The 20068-nt window shown below is 46.4% G+C and overlaps 1 protein-coding gene across 1 annotated transcript; it reads right to left on the reverse strand.

The window, feature by feature from the left end:
- Positions 1-762: 762 nt before the first annotated feature.
- LOC106593819 (guanine nucleotide exchange protein smcr8a) lies at positions 763-20056 on the reverse strand. Its single transcript, XM_045711968.1, is given in 11 exon segments — positions 763-2052; positions 4808-5032; positions 10671-11281; positions 11717-12341; positions 12343-12403; positions 12406-12456; positions 12459-12736; positions 13890-14134; positions 14136-14151; positions 18804-18952; positions 19041-20056. Coding segments are annotated over 11 exon segments (3579 nt in total). The 5' UTR covers positions 19239-20056; the 3' UTR covers positions 763-932.
- Between the last annotated feature and the right edge of the window lie 12 nt (positions 20057-20068).

Here is a 20068-nt window from a genome sequence, read left to right on the forward strand (position 1 = left end):
GGAGTTAGCATTTAGCAGGGAGTTAGCATTTAGCAGGGAGTTAGCATTTAGCAGGGAGTTAGCATTCAGCAGGGAGTTAGCATTTAGCAGGGAGTTAGCATTCAGCAGGGAGTTAGCATTCAGCAAGGAGTTAGCATTTAGCATTTAGCAGGGAGTTAGCATTTAGCAGGGAGTTAGCATTTAGCAGGGAGTTAGCATTTAGCAGGGCGTTAGCATTCAGCAGGGAGTTAGCATTCAGCAGGGAGTTAGCATTTAGCAAGGAGTTAGCATTTAGCAGGGAGTTAGCATTTAGCAGCCACCCTCTTCAAGAAAAAAAAAAGAGACAACTTCTACATGTTATGCAGGGAAAAAAACAGTGAAATATAATCCAAAAATCGTACTTAAGTAAAACACATCGGTGGGTCCTGTTACGACACATAAAGCATGACTGATTTGACGAATGTCCCTCTTTTCATTAATAAATTTGATTCGTTGAACGGGCACCAATCTGGTCCTTTACAACGTTCCCAACAAACTATAGCAGTAGTAGTAGTAGTACTGTGGTTCTGTGGACAACATGCAACATCACGGGGACACGGACCGGCACGAACACACACGGAACATGCATCATATTAACGTTACACACACACTTCTCGCTCAGATCAGAAGGACGGTTCATAGTGGACTTGTCAATCAATCAATCAATCAATCAAAAATCAGTGTCCAGGTTCCCGTCCCCCTGGATTCGGACATTCATTAGAAGGAGGACGGACGGATGGACAGCATTACATTCACTAAAACCCCTCGCTCCCTCCTCAGTCTCTCCCGATTACCTAGGAGACGGTCTCCAACCTAGAGCGAAATCTCCCATCTGTCTCCAGTGCTGTTTTGAGGAGGTGAGGAGAGAAGACTCGAGGGCTCTCAGAGATTCGATCCTCGGTCAGTGTTTCAGATCAGATCTTGTATAGGAGACTAGTGGTGTAGTTAAAAGTGAAGCTGGGTGGAGCTCTCTTCCTGGCAGCACCCCCAGTGGTCGGGTCTAGGTTCTGCTCTGGGGTTACAGCGCCCCCAGTGGTCGGGTCTAGGCCCGTCTCTGGGGTTACAGCGCCCCCAGTGGTCGGGTCTAGGCCCGTCTCTGGGGTTACAGCACCCCCAGTGGTCGGGTCTAGGCCCGTCTCTGGGGTTATAGCGCCCCCAGTGGTCGGGTCTAGGCCCGTCTCTGGGGTTACAGCGCCCCCAGTGGTCGGGTCTAGGCCCGTCTCTGGGGTTATAGCACCCCCAGTGGTCGGGTCTAGGCCCGTCTCTGGGGTTACAGCACCCCCAGTGGTCGGGTCGACGCCCGTCTCTGGGGTTATAGCGCCCCCAGTGGTAGGGTCGACGCCCGTCTCTGGGGTTACAGCACCCCCAGTGGTCGGGTCAACGCCCGTCTCTGGGGTTACAGCGCCCCCAGTGGTCGGGTCTAGGCCCGTCTCTGGGATAACAGCACCCCCAGTGGTCGGGTCTAGGCCCGTCTCTGGGGTTACAGCACCCCCAGTGGTCGGGTCTTGGCCCGGTTCTGGGGTTACAGCACCCCCAGTGGTCGGGTCTTGGCCCGGTTCTGGGGTTACAGCACCCCCAGTGGTCGGGTCTAGGCCCGTCTCTGGGGTTACAGCACCCCCAGTGGTCGGGTCTAGTATGTTGTCCGTCTCCAGGTAGTGCCGGGTGATCAGCTGACTCAGGTACATCAGGACGGAACAGTCGTCTTCGCCGAGCCCGAGCTGATCCCTCAGGAAGCCCCGCGTCCTCTCCTCTACTTCCTGTCTCTGCTCCCGGCGGTGGCTGATGGGAAGATGGAGGTGATGTGTAAAGCTAAGGTGGAAAGCCCGGGCGGCCAGTCGACTGAGCACGTTCTGGAGATGTAAGAAGTAGGTGGATCCTCGCCGGAGCCGGGTACGGCGGTCCGCCATGTTGGACAGGAGGGTTCCGCGGTAGCCGGGGCAACGGAGGGTCTTCCGGTCGGCGTCCAGGACGGAGATGTAACGGCTGTAGCGAGACAGAGAGCAGAGCATGCTGGTCCCCACGGGAGAAGCCACCCTGGAGGAAAAGAGAGAGGAGATATTCAGTCTGAATGAGATGTATGGCGCCCAGTGAAAATCTAGACATATTTTATACTGATCAATGTGGAAAAACTATCCCCAATTTATATTTTCATTTAAGGCCGCAAAATGAGACTTTCATTAGGTTGAGGAGCTAGGAGGAGGAGGCATGTCTACTGTCTATAGGGGAGGAGGAGGAGGAGGCGGCATGTCTACTGTCTATAGGGGAGGAGGAGGAGGAGGAGGAGGCATGTCTACTGTCTATAGGGTAGGAGGAGGAGGAGGCGGAGGCGTGTCTACTGTCTATAGGGTAGGAGCTAGGAGGAGGCATGTCTACTGTCTATAGGGTAGGAGGAGGAGGAGGCATGTCTACTGTCTATAGGGTAGGAGGAGGAGGCATGTCTACTGTCTATAGGGTAGGAGGAGGAGGAGGAGGCATGTCTACTGTCTATAGGGGGAGGAGGAGGAGGAGGCATGTCTACTGTCTATAGGGTAGGAGGAGGAGGAGGAGGAGGCATGTCTACTGTCTATAGGGTAGGAGGAGGAGGAGGCATGTCTACTGTCTATAGGGTAGGAGGAGGAGGAGGCATGTCTACTGTCTATAGGGTAGGAGGAGGAGGAGGCATGTCTACTGTCTATAGGGTAGGAGGAGGAGGAGGAGGAGGCATGTCTACTGTCTATAGGGTAGGAGGAGGAGGAGGAGGCATGTCTACTGTCTATAGGGTAGGAGTAGGAGGAGGCATGTCTACTGTCTATAGGGTAGGAGGAGGAGGAGGAGGCATGTCTACTGTCTATAGGGGAGGAGGAGGAGGAGGCATGTCTACTGTCTATAGGGTAGGAGGAGGAGGAGGCATGTCTACTGTCTATAGGGTAGGAGGAGGCATGTCTACTGTCTATAGGGTAGAAGGAGGAGGAGGCATGTCTACTGTCTATAGGGTAGGAGGAGGAGGAGGCATGTCTACTGTCTATAGGGTAGGAGGAGGAGGCATGTCTACTGTCTATAGGGTAGGAGGAGGAGGAGGCATGTCTACTGTCTATAGGGTAGGAGGAGGAGGCATGTCTACTGTCTATAGGGTAGGAGGAGGAGGAGGAGGCATGTCTACTGTCTATAGGGTAGGAGGAGGAGGAGGAGGCATGTCTACTGTCTATAGGGTAGGAGGAGGAGGAGGAGGCATGTCTACTGTCTATAGGGTAGGAGGAGGAGGAGGCGTGTCTACTGTCTATAGGGGAGGAGGAGGAGGCATGTCTACTGTCTATAGGGTAGGAGGAGGAGGAGGAGGCATGTCTACTGTCTATAGGGTAGGAGGAGGAGGCATGTCTACTGTCTATAGGGTAGGAGGAGGAGGAGGCATGTCTACTGTCTATAGGGTAGGAGGAGGAGGAGGCATGTCTACTGTCTATAGGGTAGGAGGAGGAGGTGGCATGTCTACTGTCTATAGGGGAGGAGGAGGAGGCATGTCTACTGTCTATAGGGGAGGAGGAGGAGGAGGCATGTCTACTGTCTATAGGGTAGGAGGAGGAGGAGGCATGTCTACTGTCTATAGGGTAGGAGGAGGAGGAGGCATGTCTACTGTCTATAGGGGGAGGAGGAGGAGGAGGCATGTCTACTGTCTATAGGGTAGGAGGAGGAGGAGGCATGTCTACTGTCTATAGGGTAGGAGGAGGAGGTGGCATGTCTACTGTCTATAGGGGGAGGAGGAGGAGGCATGTCTACTGTCTATAGGGGAGGAGGAGGAGGAGGCATGTCTACTGTCTATAGGGTAGGAGGAGGAGGAGGCGTGTCTACTGTCTATAGGGGAGGAGGAGGAGGCATGTCTACTGTCTATAGGGTAGGAGGAGGAGGAGGAGGAGGCATGTCTACTGTCTATAGGGTAGAAGGAGGAGGAGGAGGCATGTCTACTGTCTATAGGGTAGGAGGAGGAGGCATGTCTACTGTCTATAGGGTAGGAGGAGGAGGAGGCGTGTCTACTGTCTATAGGGTAGGAGGAGGAGGAGGCATGTCTACTGTCTATAGGGTAGGAGGAGGAGGAGGAGGAGGCATGTCTACTGTCTATAGGGTAGGAGGAGGAGGAGGCATGTCTACTGTCTATAGGGTAGGAGGAGGAGGAGGCATGTCTACTGTCTATAGGGTAGGAGGAGGAGGCATGTCTACTGTCTATAGGGTAGGAGGAGGCATGTCTACTGTCTATAGGGGAGGAGGAGGAGGAGGAGGAGGCATGTCTACTGTCTATAGGGGAGGAGGAGGCATGTCTACTGTCTATAGGGTAGGAGGAGGAGGAGGCGGAGGCGTGTCTACTGTCTATAGGGTAGGAGCTAGGAGGAGGCATGTCTACTGTCTATAGGGTAGGAGGAGGAGGAGGCATGTCTACTGTCTATAGGGTAGGAGGAGGAGGCATGTCTACTGTCTATAGGGTAGGAGGAGGCATGTCTACTGTCTATAGGGTAGGAGGAGGAGGAGGCGTGTCTACTGTCTATAGGGGAGGAGGAGGAGTAGACCGTATATAGGCCAGTTATAACAGGAAGTAGACCGTATATAGGCTAGTTATAACAGGAAGTAGACTGTATATAGGCTAGTTATAACAGGAAGTAGACTGTATATAGGCTAGTTATAACAGGAAGTAGACCGTATATAGGCTAGTCATAACAGGAAGTAGACTGTACATAGGCTAGTTATAACAGGAAGTGTTTCGATCATAGAAATGAATGTATGGAACTGATCCCCACTCACGCAGGCACCGCCCCTTCCTCCTCACCTCTGCAGTCCTATGAGTTTCCACCTCTGTAGGTCAGTGAGGCTGAAGGGGCAGGAGAGCCAAGGCTGGACCCTCTCCCCACAGCGCCCGGGTCCAGGCACGTAGAGGGCTAGAGCGGACACCAGCCTCCTGACCCTCCCCTCCTCGGATCCCAGGACCACCAGGGTCCGACCACTCAGTAGGGACCACAGGGCATGCAAGGCAAACGGATACTGACGCACAAACCTGGAGGTAGAGACAGAGAGAGAGAGATGGTCACATACACGTGTTTAGCAGATGTTATTGTGGGTGTAACAAAATGCTTGTGTTTCTAGCTCCAACAGTAATATCTAACTAAATGCTTGTGTTCCCAGCTCCAACAGTAATATCTAACTAAATGCTTGTGTTCCCAGCTCCAACAGTAATATCTAACTAAATGCTTGTGTTTCTAGCTCCAACAGTAATATCTAACTAAATGCTCGTGTTTCTAGCTCCAACAGTAATATCTAACTAAATGCTTGTGTTTCTAGCTCCAACAGTGCAGTAATATCTAACTAAATGCTTGTGTTCCCAGCTCCAACAGTAATATCTAACTAAATGCTTGTGTTTCTAGCTCCAACAGTGCAGTAATATCTAACTAAATGCTTGTTTCTAGCTCCAACAGTAATATCTAACTAAATGCTTGTGTTTCTAGCTCCAACAGTGCAGTAATATCTAACTAAATGCTTGTGTTTCCAGCTCCAACAGCGCAGTAATATCTAACTAAATGCTTGTGTTCCTAGCTCCAACAGTAATATCTAACTGAATGCTTGTGTTTCTAGCTCCAACAGTGCAGTAATATCTAACTAAATGCTTGTGTTTCTAGCTCCAACAGTGCAGTAATATCTAACTAAATGCTTGTGTTCCCAGCTCCAACAGTAATATCTAACTAAATGCTTGTGTTCCCAGCTCCAACAGTAATATCTAACTAAATGCTCGTGTTTCTAGCTCCAACAGTAATATCTAACTAAATGCTTGTGTTCCCAGCTCCAACAGTGCAGTAATATCTAACTAAATGCTTGTGTTCCCAGCTCCAACAGTGCAGTAATATCTAACTAAATGCTTGTGTTTCTAGCTCCAACAGTAATATCTAACTAAATGCTTGTGTTTCTAGCTCCAACAGTAATATCTAACTAAATGCTTGTGTTCCCAGCTCCAACAGTAATATCTAACTAAATGCTTGTGTTTCTAGCTCCAACAGTAATATCTAACTAAATGCTTGTGTTCCCAGCTCCAACAGTAATATCTAACTAAATGCTTGTGTTTCTAGCTCCAACAGTAATATCTAACTAAATGCTTGTGTTCCCAGCTCCAACAGTAGTATCTAACTAAATGCTTGTGTTCCCAGCTCCAACAGTAATATCTAACTAAATGCTTGTGTTTCTAGCTCCAACAGTGCAGTAATATCTAACTAAATGCTTGTGTTTCTAGCTCCAACAGTAATATCTAACTAAATGCTTGTGTTTCTAGCTCCAACAGTGCAGTAATATCTAACTAAATGCTTGTGTTTCTAGCTCCAACAGTGCAGTAATATCTAACTAAATGCTTGTGTTCCCAGCTCCAACAGTAATATCTAACTAAATGCTTGTGTTTCTAGCTCCAACAGTGCAGTAATATCTAACTAAATGCTTGTGTTTCTAGCTCCAACAGTAATATCTAACTAAATGCTTGTGTTTCTAGCTCCAACAGTAATATCAGAATATAATACAGTATATACATAGTAGAATATATTACAGTATATACATAGTAGAATAGAATACAGTATATACATAGTAGAATATAATACAGTATATACATAGTAGAATATATTACAGTATATACATAGTAGAATATATTACAGTATATACATAGTAGAATATATTACAGTATATACATAGTAGAATATATTACAGTATATACATAGTAGAATATATTACAGTATATACATAGTAGAATATAATACAGTATATACATAGTAGAATATAATACAGTATATACATAGTAGAATATAATACAGTATATACATAGTAGAATATATTACAGTATATACATAGTAGAATATAATACAGTATATACATAGTAGAATATAATACAGTATATACATAGTAGAATATAATACAGTATATACATAGTAGAATATAATACAGTATATACATAGTAGAATATAATACAGTATATACATAGTAGAATATATTACAGTATATACATAGTAGAATATAATACAGTATATACATAGTAGAATATAATACAGTATATACATAGTAGAATATAATACAGTATATACATAGTAGAATATAATACAGTATATACATAGTAGAATATAATACAGTATATACATAGTAGAATATATTACAGTATATACATAGTAGAATATAATACAGTATATACATAGTAGAATATAATACAGTATATACATAGTAGAATATAATACAGTATATACATAGTAGAATATAATACAGTATATACATAGTAGAATATATTACAGTATATACATAGTAGAATATAATACAGTATATACATAGTAGAATATAATACAGTATATACATAGTAGAATATAATACAGTATATACATAGTAGAATATATTACAGTATATACATAGTAGAATATAATACAGTATATACATAGTAGAATATATTACAGTATATACATAGTAGAATATAATACAGTATATACATAGTAGAATATATTACAGTATATACATAGTAGAATATATTACAGTATATACATAGTAGAATATAATACAGTATATACATAGTAGAATATATTACAGTATATACATAGTAGAATATAATACAGTATATACATAGTAGAATATAATACAGTATATACATAGTAGAATATAATACAGTATATACATAGTAGAATATATTACAGTATATACATAGTAGAATATAATACAGTATATACATAGTAGAATATATTACAGTATATACATAGTAGAATATAATACAGTATATACATAGTAGAATATATTACAGTATATACATAGTAGAATATATTACAGTATATACATAGTAGAATATAATACAGTATATACATAGTAGAATATAATACAGTATATACATAGTAGAATATATTACAGTATATACATAGCAGAATATATTACAGTATATACATAGTAGAATATAATACAGTATATACATAGTAGAATATAATACAGTATATACATAGTAGAATATATTACAGTATATACATAGTAGAATATAATACAGTATACACATAGTAGAATATATTACAGTATATACATAGTAGAATATAATAGAGTTTCCTAGGGAACAGGTCGGGTGTTATTCAGCTCCAGAGTTTCCTAGGGAACAGGCCGGGTGTAATTCAGCTCCAGAGTTTCCTAGGGAACAGGCCGGGTGTTATCCAGCTCCAGAGTTTCCTAGGGAACAGGCCGGGTGTCATCCAGCTCCAGAGTTTCCTAGGGAACAGGCCGGGTGTCATCCAGCTCCAGAGTTTCCTAGGGAACAGGCCGGGTGTAGTTAAACTCCAGAGTTTCCTAGGGAACAGGCCGGGTGTTATTCAGCTCCAGAGTTTCCTAGGGAACAGCCCGGGTGTAATTCAGCTCCAGAGTTTCCTAGGGAACAGGCCGGGTGTAATTCAGCCCCAGAGTTTCCTAGGGAACAGGCCGGGTGTCATCCAGCTCCAGAGTTTCCTAGGGAACAGGCCGGGTGTTATTCAGCTCCAGAGTTTCCTAGGGAACAGGCCGGGTGTCATCCAGCCCCAGAGTTTCCTAGGGAACAGGCCGGGTGTTATCCAGCTCCAGAGTTTCCAAGGGAACAGGCCGGGTGTTATCCAGCTCCAGAGTTTCCAAGGGAACAGGCCGGGTGTAATTCAGCTCCAGAGTTTCCTAGGGAACAGGCCGGGTGTTATCCAGCCCCAGAGTTTCCTAGGGAACAGGCCGGGTGTTATCCAGCTCCAGAGTTTCCTAGGGAACAGGCCGGGTGTTATCCAGCTCCAGAGTTTCCTAGGGAACAGGCCGGGTGTTATTCAGCTCCAGAGTTTCCTAGGGAACAGGCCGGGTGTTATCCAGCCCCAGAGTTTCCTAGGGAACAGGCCGGGTGTAATTCAGCTCCAGAGTTTCCTAGGGAACAGGCCGGGTGTAATTCAGCTCCAGAGTTTCCTAGGGAACAGGCCGGGTGTAATTCAACCCCAGAGTGTCCTAGGGAACAGGCCGGGTGTTATTCAGCTCCAGAGTTTCCTAGGGAACAGGCCGGGTGTTATTCAGCTCCAGAGTTTCCTAGGGAACAGGCCGGGTGTCATCCAGCTCCAGAGTTTCCTAGGGAACAGGCCGGGTGTTATTCAGCCCCAGAGTTTCCTAGGGAACAGGCCGGGTGTCATCCAGCTCCAGAGTTTCCTAGGGAACAGGCCGGGTGTTATCCAGCTCCAGAGTTTCCTAGGGAACAGGCCGGGTGTCATCCAGCTCCAGAGTTTCCTAGGGAACAGGCCGGGTGTTATCCAGCCCCAGAGTTTCCTAGGGAACAGGCCGGGTGTTATCCAGCCCCAGAGTTTCCTAGGGAACAGGCCGGGTGTTATTCAGCTCCAGATTTTCCTAGGGAACAGGCCGGGTGTTATTCAGCCCCAGAGTTTCCTAGGGAACAGGCCGGGTGTTATCCAGCTCCAGAGTTTCCTAGGGAACAGGCCGGGTGTCATCCAGCTCCAGAGTTTCCTAGGGAACAGGCCGGGTGTTATTCAGCTCCAGAGTTTCCTAGGGAACAGGCCGGGTGTCATCCAGTTCCAGAGTTTCCTAGGGAACAGGCCGGGTGTCATCCAGCCCCAGAGTTTCCTAGGGAACAGGCCGGGTGTTATCCAGCTCCAGAGTTTCCTAGGGAACAGGCCGGGTGTTATCCAGCTCCAGAGTTTCCTAGGGAACAGGCCGGGTGTTATTCAGCTCCAGAGTTTCCTAGGGAACAGGCCGGGTGTTATCCAGCTCCAGAGTTTCCTAGGGAACAGGCCGGGTGTTATAAAGTTAGGGTTCATAAAGTCTGACTGACTGAAGAGCAGCCCCCCGAGGCTGAGACGAACTTTACGTTCTTGACCACCCGATCGGCAGTTTTCCAAAACGCTGCCAGACACCAGGAATTCCACACGGGGGGTTGTACGCCCAGGGTAACACTACACCAGAAGGGTTGAAGCCGTCGGGGTGGGGAGCCCAGGGTTTGTACGCCCAGGGTAACACTACACCAGAAGGGTTGAAGCCGGGGTGGGGAGCCCAGGGTTTGTACGCCCAGGGTAACACTACACCAGAAGGGTTGAAGCCGGGGTGGGGAGCCCAGGGTTTGTACGCCCAGGGTAACACTACACCAGAAGGGTTGTAGCCGGGGTGGGGAGCCCAGGGTTTGTACGCCCAGGGTAACACTACACCAGAAGGGTTGAAGCCGGGTGGGGAGCCCAGGGTTTGTACGCCCAGGGTAACACTACACCAGAAGGGTTGAAGCCGTCGGGTGGGGAGCCCAGGGTTTGTACGCCCAGGGTAACACTACACCAGAAGGGTTGAAGCCGGGGTGGGGAGCCCAGGGTTTGTACGCCCAGGGTAACACTACACCAGAAGGGTTGAAGCCGTCGGGGTGGGGAGCCCAGGGTTTGTACGCCCAGGGTAACACTACACCAGAAGGGTTGAAGCCGGGGTGGGGAGCCCAGGGTTTGTACGCCCAGGGTAACACTACACCAGAAGGGTTGAAGCCGGGGTGGGGAGCCCAGGGTTTGTACGCCCAGGGTAACACTACACCAGAAGGGTTGAAGCCGTCGGGGTGGGGAGAACGAGCAGGGTATAGAAAACACACACACACACACAGACAGGAGAAATCCGAGAGTCCTCTTTAACTACAGAATGAATTAAATCGACCCGAACGAGTTACTCACCTGAGGGCTTCCTGTCCAGCCCTCTTCTTCTGCCTCAGCGTTACCACCACCCCGCCGTACCCCGGAGGTGAACCGGCCCGTTCCGACCCCGTAGACGCTGACGTGGTACAGTCCGACCCGTCCTGGTCCGACCCCTTGGAGGTGGCATCTCCCAAGGAGGAGACGGGCAGGTCCAGTCCAGCCCCGGGGTTCTGGTAGTGTGGGGAACCCAGGCCGTAGACCCCCTGGATCGACAGCATGGCCTGGGGCTCCTGGCTGACCACCGGTGGGAGGGGTAGAGAGCCGGGCTGCAGCCCAGAAGCAGGTAGCGTGTCTGTGGGAGAAGAGTTGGACAGGAAGCCTTCGGCCTGAGACATGCAGCAGGCCGTGTCCATGTGGACCAACAACTCAGGGTCAGGAACTCTCTGTCCTGTCTCGGCACCTCTCTGTCCTGTCTCAGCCCCTCTCTGTCCTGTCTCAGCCCCTCTCTGTCCTGTCTCAGTACCTCTCTGTCCTGTCTCGGCCCCTCTCTGTCCTGTCTCAGTCCCTCTATGTCCTGTCTCGGCCCCTCTCTCCTCTGTCTCGGCACCTCTCTGTCCTGTCTCGGTCCCTCTCTGTCCTGTCTCGGTCCCTCTCTGTCCTGTCTCGGTCCCTCTCTGTCCTGTCTCAGCCCCTCTCTCCTCTGTCTCAGTACCTCTCTGTCCTGTCTCAGCCCCTCTCTCCTCTGTCTCAGCCCCTCTCTCCTCTGTCTCAGTACCTCTCTGTCCTGTCTCAGCACCTCTCTGTCCTGTCTCAGCCCCTCTCTGTCCTGTCTCAGCACCTCTCTGTCCTGTCTCAGCCCCTCTCTGTCCTGTCTCAGCACCTCTCTCCTCTGTCTCAGCCCCTCTCTCCTCTGTCTCAGTACCTCTCTCCTCTGTCTCAGCCCCTCTCTGTCCTGTCTCAGTCCCTCTCTCCTCTGTCTCAGTCCCTCTCTCCTCTGTCTCAGCCCCTCTCTGTCCTGTCTCAGCCCCTCTCTGTCCTGTCTCAGCCCCTCTCTGTCCTGTCTCAGCCCCTCTCTGTCCTGTCTCAGCCCCTCTCTGTCCTGTCTCAGCCCCTCTCTGTCCTGTCTCAGCCCCTCTCTCCCCTGTCTCAGCCCCTCTCTGTCCTGTCTCAGCCCCTCTCTCAAACCCTCCTTCGTTCTCACCCTCTCCCCCTTCCTCAGTCTCCAGCAGAAAAACAGGGGTCTGGTCTCCTTCCTCCTGTCCTTCCTCCTCCTCCTCTTCCTCTCCTCCACTCCTGTCACTACTAAAGCTGTCCTTATTCTCCTCAGAGCTTTCTTGGTCCTGTGTCTCCACGGTCAGATCAGAGAGTGACGACTCCAGCCTCTCGTCCCCAGCCAGGGCGTCGCTCTGCGGGGCAGAGTTATCAGGACAGAGAGGGTACACCTCTGGAAGGTCTGGCTCGGGGCAAAGCGCGACGGAAGGGGTGTGTATAAGACGCGAGCGTCGGTCCGTCCCCGTCGCGTGGTTTAGAGAACAGAAGATTCTTCCCAGCGCCGCTACCTCCTCTTCTTCCTCCCCGAGCTCCTCCTCGAACAGGAAGTTGACGACGTTCTGTTTCCTGCGTAGAGCTCGGTCCAAGCGGCGGGTGTACAGGTAACACAGATCCCCCCGGAAACACCTCTCCGTGTGAGCGAGAAGTTCCACCGCGGCCGTAGAACCACTCCTCGCATAACTCCGTCATGTTCTTCAGACGTTTGGCGAAACATTTCGCGGTTTCCCTTTCATCAGCTGAGGGGTGTAAGACTGTCTCCTCCTCCTCCTCTCTCCTCCTCCTCCTCCTCGCCGCCGGGGTCGGAACCAGGAGGCGAGGAGTCTCTGTGTTTGCGGGACTCGGTGACGCAGTGTTGGCAGTGTGCTGCGTGGGGGTCTCGGCGGGGGCGGAGAAGGTACGAGGTGATCTGTCTCAGCAGGTCTCGGTGCTCGAAGATACTCTTCTCCATCGCTGCAAGCTCATTGGCCTTGTCCACCGCGTGGGCGGAGTAACAGCCCTGAGGCCCCGCCTCGCGCTGAAGCCCTTCCTCTGTCTGCAGAACGGACCGCGTGTACCTGGCAGGAAGGGGCACGACGGGAAGTTACAACAGATTGTAGCAGTAGTAGTGTGTGTGTGTGTCAGAGTGTGTGTGTGTGTTAGAGTGTGTCTGCAGAACGGACCGCGTGTACCTGGCAGGAAGGGGCACGACGGGAAGTTACAACAGATTGCAGCAGTAGTAGTGTGTGTGTGTGTGTCAGAGTGTGTGTGTAAGTGTGTGTGTTAGTGTGTGTGTGTCAGAGTGAGTGTGTGTGTGTCTGTGTGTGTCTGTGTGTCAGAGTGTGTGTGTGTGTGTGTCAGTGTGTGTGTGTCAGTGTGAGTGTGTGTGTGTGTCTGTGTGTCAGAGTGTGTGTGTGTGTGTGTGTGTCAGTGTGTGTGTGTGTGTGTGTGTGTCAGAGTGTGTGTGTGTGTCAGAGTGAGTGTGTGTGTGTGTGTGTGTATAGTGTGTGTGTGTCAGAGTGTGTGTGTGTGTGTGTAAGTGTGTGTGTTAGTGTGTGTGTGTCAGAGTGAGTGTGTGTGTGTCTGTGTGTGTCTGTGTGTCAGAGTGTGTGTGTGTGTGTCAGTGTGTGTGTGTCAGTGTGAGTGTGTGTGTGTGTCAGAGTGTGTGGTGTCAGAGAGTGTGTGTGTGTGTGTGTGTCTGTGTGTCAGAGTGTGTGTGTGTGTGTGTCAGTGTGAGTGTGTGTGTGTGTCAGACTGTGTGTGTGTGTGTGTGTCAGAGTGTGTGTGTCTCAGAGTGTGTCTCAGAGTGTGTGTGTGTGTGTGTCAGAGTGTGTGTGTGTGTCAGAGTGAGTGTGTGTGTGTGTGTGTATAGTGTGTGTGTGTCAGAGTGTGTGTGTGTGTTAGAGTGTGTCTGCAGAACGGACCGCGTGTACCTGGCAGGAAGGGGCACGACGGGAAGTTACAACAGATTGTAGCAGTAGTAGTGTGTGTGTCAGAGTGTGTGTGTGTGTGTGTCTGTGTGTGTGTGTGTGTGTGTGTGTGTCAGAGTGTGTGTGTGTGTTAGAGTGTGTGTGTGTGTCAGAGTGTGTCAGAGTGTGTGTGTCAGACTGAGTGTGTGTGTGTCTGTGTGTGTGTGTGTCAGAGTGTGAGTGTGTGTGTGTGTCAGAGTGTGTGTGTGTGTGTCAGAGTGTGAGTGTGTGTCAGAGTGAGTGTGTGTATCTCTCCTCTTACTCCAGGTCTCGTAGCTTCCTCTGCAGCTCGCGGGCGAAGGCCCGTCGGTTTCCGGTCTTCAGGAGCTCGGAGGCTCGTGAGAAGCGGAGCGACAGCTCCTGGAACTGCTGCATGATCTTCCTCTCGTCGGCGGAGACGTACGCCATGCAGAACGGGCGGACGAAACCCCGGGCCTCCAGGTCGTACAGAGTCAGGTGGTGGACGTAGGCGAACGCTCCTTCCTTAGAGTCGCCCAGCACCACACGGGGAGTCCTCCACAAAACTACAAGGGGAGCAGTCAGGGTGGAGTAGAGCAGAAATATTATACAGTCAGGGTGGAGTAGAGCAGAAATATTATACAATCAGGGTGGAGTAGAGCAGAAATATTATACAGTCAGGGTGGAGTAGAGCAGAAATATTACACAGTCAGGGTGGAGTAGAGCAGAAATATAATACAGTCAGGGTGGAGTAGAGCAGAAATATTATACAATCAGGGTGGAGTAGAGCAGAAATATTATACAATCAGGGTGGAGTAGAGCAGAAATATTATACAGTCAGGGTGGAGTAGAGCAGAAATATAATACAGTCAGGGTGGAGTAGAGCAGAAATATTATACAGTCAGGGTGGAGTAGAGCAGAAATATTATACAATCAGGGTGGAGTAGAGCAGAAATATTATACAGTCAGGGTGGAGTAGAGCAGAAATATTATACAGTCAGGGTGGAGTAGAGCAGAAATATTATACAGTCAGGGTGGAGTAGAGCAGAAATATTATACAGTCAGGGTGGAGTAGAGCAGAAATATTATACAGTCAGGGTGGAGTAGAGCAGAAATATTATACAGTCAGGGTGGAGTAGAGCAGAAATATTATACAGTCAGGGTGGAGTAGAGCAGAAATATTATACAGTCAGGGTGGAGTAGAGCAGAAATATTATACAATCAGGGTGGAGTAGAGCAGAAATATTATACAATCAGGGTGGAGTAGAGCAGAAATATTATACAGTCAGGGTGGAGTAGAGCAGAAATATTATACAGTCAGGGTGGAGTAGAGCAGAAATATTATACAGTCAGGGTGGAGTAGAGCAGAAATATTATACAGTCAGGGTGGAGTAGAGCAGAAATATTATACAGTCAGGGTGGAGTAGAGCAGAAATATAATACAATCAGGGTGGAGTAGAGCAGAAATATAATACAATCAGGGTGGAGTAGAGCAGAAATATAATACAATCAGGGTGGAGTAGAGCAGAAATATAATACAATCAGGGTGGAGTAGAGCAATAATATAATACAATCAGGGTGGAGTAGAGCAGAAATATAATACAATCAGGGTGGAGTAGAGCAGAAATATAATACAATCAGGGTGGAGTAGAGCAGAAATATTATACAATCAGGGTGGAGTAGAGCAATAATATAATACAATCAGGGTGGAGTAGAGCAGAAATATAATACAATCAGGGTGGAGTAGAGCAGAAATATTATACAATCATGGTGGAGTAGAGCAGAAATATAATACAATCAGGGTGAAGTAGAGCAGAAATATTATACAATCAGGGTGGAGTAGAGCAGAAATATAATACAATCAGGGTGGAGTAGAGCAGAAATATTATACAATCAGGGTGGAGTAGAGCAGAAATATTATACAATCAGGGTGGAGTAGAGCAGAAATATTATACAATTAGGGTGGAGTAGAGCAATAATATAATACAATCAGGGTGGAGTAGAGCAGAAATATAATACAATCAGGGTGGAGTAGAGCAGAAATATAATACAATCAGGGTGGAGTAGAGCAGAAATATTATACAATCAGGGTGGAGTAGAGCAGAAATATAATACAATCAGGGTGGAGTAGAGCAGAAATATAATACAATCAGGGTGGAGTAGAGCAGAAATATTATACAATCAGGGTGGAGTAGAGCAGAAATATAATACAATTAGGGTGGAGTAGAGCAGAAATATTATACAATCAGGGTGGAGTAGAGCAGAAATATTATACAATCAGGGTGGAGTAGAGCAGAAATATAATACAATTAGGGTGGAGTAGAGCAGAAATATAATACAATCAGGGTGGAGTAGAGCAGAAATATAATACAATCAGGGTGGAGTAGAGCAGAAATATAATACAATCAGGGTGGAGTAGAGCAGAAATATTATACAATCAGGGTGGAGTAGAGCAGAAATATAATACAATCAGGGTGGAGTAGAGCAGAAATATAATACAATCAGGGTGGAGTAGAGCAGAAATATTATACAATCAGGGTGGAGTAGAGCAGAAATATAATACAATTAGGGTGGAGTAGAGCAGAAATATTATACAATCAGGGTGGAGTAGAGCAGAAATATTATACAATCAGGGTGGAGTAGAGCAGAAATATAATACAATCAGGGTGGAGTAGAGCAGAAATATAATACAATCAGGGTGGAGTAGAGCAGAAATATAATACAATCAGGGTGGAGTAGAGCAGAAATATTATACAGTCAGGGTGGAGTAGAGCAGAAATATTATACAATCAGGGTGGAGTAGAGCAGAAATATTATACAGTCAGGGTGGAGTAGAGCAGAAATATTATACAATAGAACAGAAAACCATTACAGGAGAAGAGAAAATAATAGAATTAGAGTAGAATAATATAATGAGTAGAATATAATAGAATGTAACAGAAACTATTTAGAGTAGAATATAATAGAATTAGAGTATAATAATATAATGAGTAGAATATAATAGAATGTAACAGAAACTATTTAGAGTAGAAAATAATAGAATTAGTGTAGAATAATATAATGAGTAGAATATAATAGAATGTAACAGAAACTATTTAGAGTAGAAAATAATAGAATTAGTGTAGAATAATATAATGAGTAGAATATAATAGAATGTAACAGAAACTATTTAGAGTAGAAAATAATAGAATTAGTGTAGAATAATATAATGAGTAGAATATAATAGAATGTAACAATCTGTAGAATTACAGTATAATATAATAGAAAATAATTAGGACAGAATAGAATGAGTAGAAAATAACAGAATGTAACAGAAACTATTTAGAGTAGAAAATAATAGAATTAGAGTAGAATATAATAGAATAAGAAAAAATATAGTAGTATATAATATAAAACAGAACAGAATAGAATTAGAGTAGAATATAATAGAATGTAACAGAAACTATTTAGAGTAGAAAATAATAGAATTAGAGTATAATAATATAATGAGTAGAATATAATAGAATGTAACAGAAACTATTTAGAGTAGAATATAATAGAATTAGAGTATAATAATATAATGAGTAGAATATAATAGAATGTAACAGAAACTATTTAGAGTAGAATATAATAGAATTAGAGTATAATAATATAATGAGTAGAATATAATAGAATGTAACAATCTATTTAGAGTAGAAAATAATAGAATTAGAGTAGAATATAATAGAATAACAAAAAATATAGTAGTATATAATATAAAACAGAACAGAATAGAATTACAGTAGAATATAATAGAATGTAACAAAATAATTAGAGTACAATACAATAGGATATCATTAGAATACAATAAAACATACAATAAGATATCATTAGAGTAGAATACAAATACAGTAGAGTACAATACATATACAATAGGATATCATTAGAGTACAATAAAACATACAATAAGATATCATTAGAGTAGAGTACAATACATATACAATAGTATATCATTAGAGTAGAATAAAACATACAATAAGATATCATTAGAGTAGAATAAAACATACAATAAGATATCATTAGAGTAGAATACAATAGGATATCATTAGAGTAGAATAAAACATACAATAGGATATCATTAGAGTAGAATAAAACATAAAATAGGATATCATTAGAGTACAATACAATAGGATATCATTAGAGTACAATACAATAGGATATCATTAGAGTAGAGTACAATAAAACATACAATAGGATATCATTAGAGTACAATACAACAGACAGTAGGACAGCTACCTGAGTCGTGGGTATCCGCTGCCGGTAGGGTGCCCTACGAACGAGGCCTTGGTAGAGTACAATAGGATATCATTAGAGTAGAATACAACAGACAGTAGGACAGCTACCTGAGTCGTGGGTATCCGCTGCCGGTAGGGTGCCCTACGAACGAGGCCTTGGTAGAGTACAATAGGATATCATTAGAGTAGAATACAACAGACAGTAGGACAGCTACCTGAGTCGTGGGTATCCGCTGCCGGTAGGGTGCCCTACGAACGAGGCCTTGGTAGAGTACAATAGGATATCATTAGAGTAGAATACAACAGACAGTAGGACAGCTACCTGAGTCGTGGGTATCCGCTGCCGGTAGGGTGCCCTACGAACGAGGCCTTGGTAGAGTACAATAGGATATCATTAGAGTAGAATACAACAGACAGTAGGACAGCTACCTGAGTCGTGGGTATCCGCTGCCGGTAGGGTGCCCTACGAACGAGGCCTTGGTAGAGTACAATAGGATATCATTAGAGTAGAATACAACAGACAGTAGGACAGCTACCTGAGTCGTGGGTATCCGCTGCCGGTAGGGTGCCCTACGAACGAGGCCTTGGTAGAGTACAATAGGATATCATTAGAGTAGAATACAACAGACAGTAGGACAGCTACCTGAGTCGTGGGTATCCGCTGCCGGTAGGGTGCCCTACGAACGAGGCCTTGGTAGAGTACAATAGGATATCATTAGAGTAGAATACAACAGACAGTAGGACAGCTACCTGAGTCGTGGGTATCCGCTGCCGGTAGGGGTGCCCTACGAACGAGGCCTTGGTAGAGTACAATAGGATATCATTAGAGTAGAATACAACAGACAGTAGGACAGCTACCTGAGTCGTGGGTATCCGCTGCCGGTAGGGTGCCCTACGAACGAGGCCTTGGTAGAGTACAATAGGATATCATTAGAGTAGAATACAACAGACAGTAGGACAGCTACCTGAGTCGTGGGTATCCGCTGCCGGTAGGGTGCCCTACGAACGAGGCCTGGTAGTCAACAGACATGATCCTCAGACTGAAGTAGTTCAGGTCAAAGGTCCCGAACACTTTTGGGTCATCAGGTATGGTGAGCAGAGGCTGGGGGCCCACCTGGAGGAGAGGAAAACACACAAGGTGAGCTCATCACACACACACACACACACACACACACACACACACACACACGCACGGTACCGACCTGCTCGGAGAACTCTGATATGAGGATGAAGTCCTTAGTGAACTTGGCGTACGAGGTCTTGGCCCAGGGGTTAGCGTTGTTGTTCGATGGGAACAGAGGGACAGAGAATTCCTCTGGTACCACCCGGGGGTCGGGGTACCCTACCTCCCCAAAATCATCCTCTTTAGTAAACGTCACCACATCTGGGGCACCAATCATTTTCTCTGGACCGGGCGGGCCGGGGGTCAGCTATGACATCAGAGGAAGTCCATCCACTAGGCTAGCTGTCTGTCTGTCTGTCTGTCTGCCTGTCTGTCTGCCTGATAGCCAGTCTGTCTGTCTGTCGGTCTGTATCCCTCTACTGGCTGGGAGTAACAGTCCATGACACTGACGGTTGTCTCTGTCCCCGCATCAACATGACATCTGACCAAAGTCTGTCTGTCTGTTATACCTGTCTGTCTGTCTGTCACCGCTGTAATATAAACAATAACACTTAACACCGGGGACTATCTATCTGGCTCGGTCCCCCGGCTCCGTCCCCCGTACAGTACCGACGTCAGACGATGCAAAACGGAACACGACCGTATCCCGACCCCCCCCATCAATGACACATTGCTCGTCCGGGAATCGTGCACCGTTACCGGGTAATATCGGCAGTGGGAACGTCATGTACTGGTATATATAAAAGTCCCAGTAGTTAATACAGTGAAAGTATTTGATGTAAAATGTACATCATGACCGTTGCCATATTTACTCCGCTGGTACTAACCACCTGACCAGCTCACATAAGGAAGTAGCTAGCTGTCCTAAAATTACAAACCCCCCTAATGTTACACATTCAACATAATTTAAAATTATAAATCACAATTTCAATCTTGAAAATAGATACTTCACGTAGTATTTTGGCGTAAAATTAAAGGACATCGAATAAAAAAAAAAATATTCACACGAACAGGACGTGTTTTTACGACCGTTGTTTTTACGACCGTTGTTTTTACGACAGCTGTTTTACGATAGTTGTTTTACGACAGTAGTTTTTACGACAGTTG

The sequence above is a fragment of the Salmo salar genome, unplaced genomic scaffold (assembly GCF_905237065.1).
Source record: "Salmo salar unplaced genomic scaffold, Ssal_v3.1, whole genome shotgun sequence".
Lineage (NCBI taxonomy): Eukaryota > Metazoa > Chordata > Actinopteri > Salmoniformes > Salmonidae > Salmo > Salmo salar.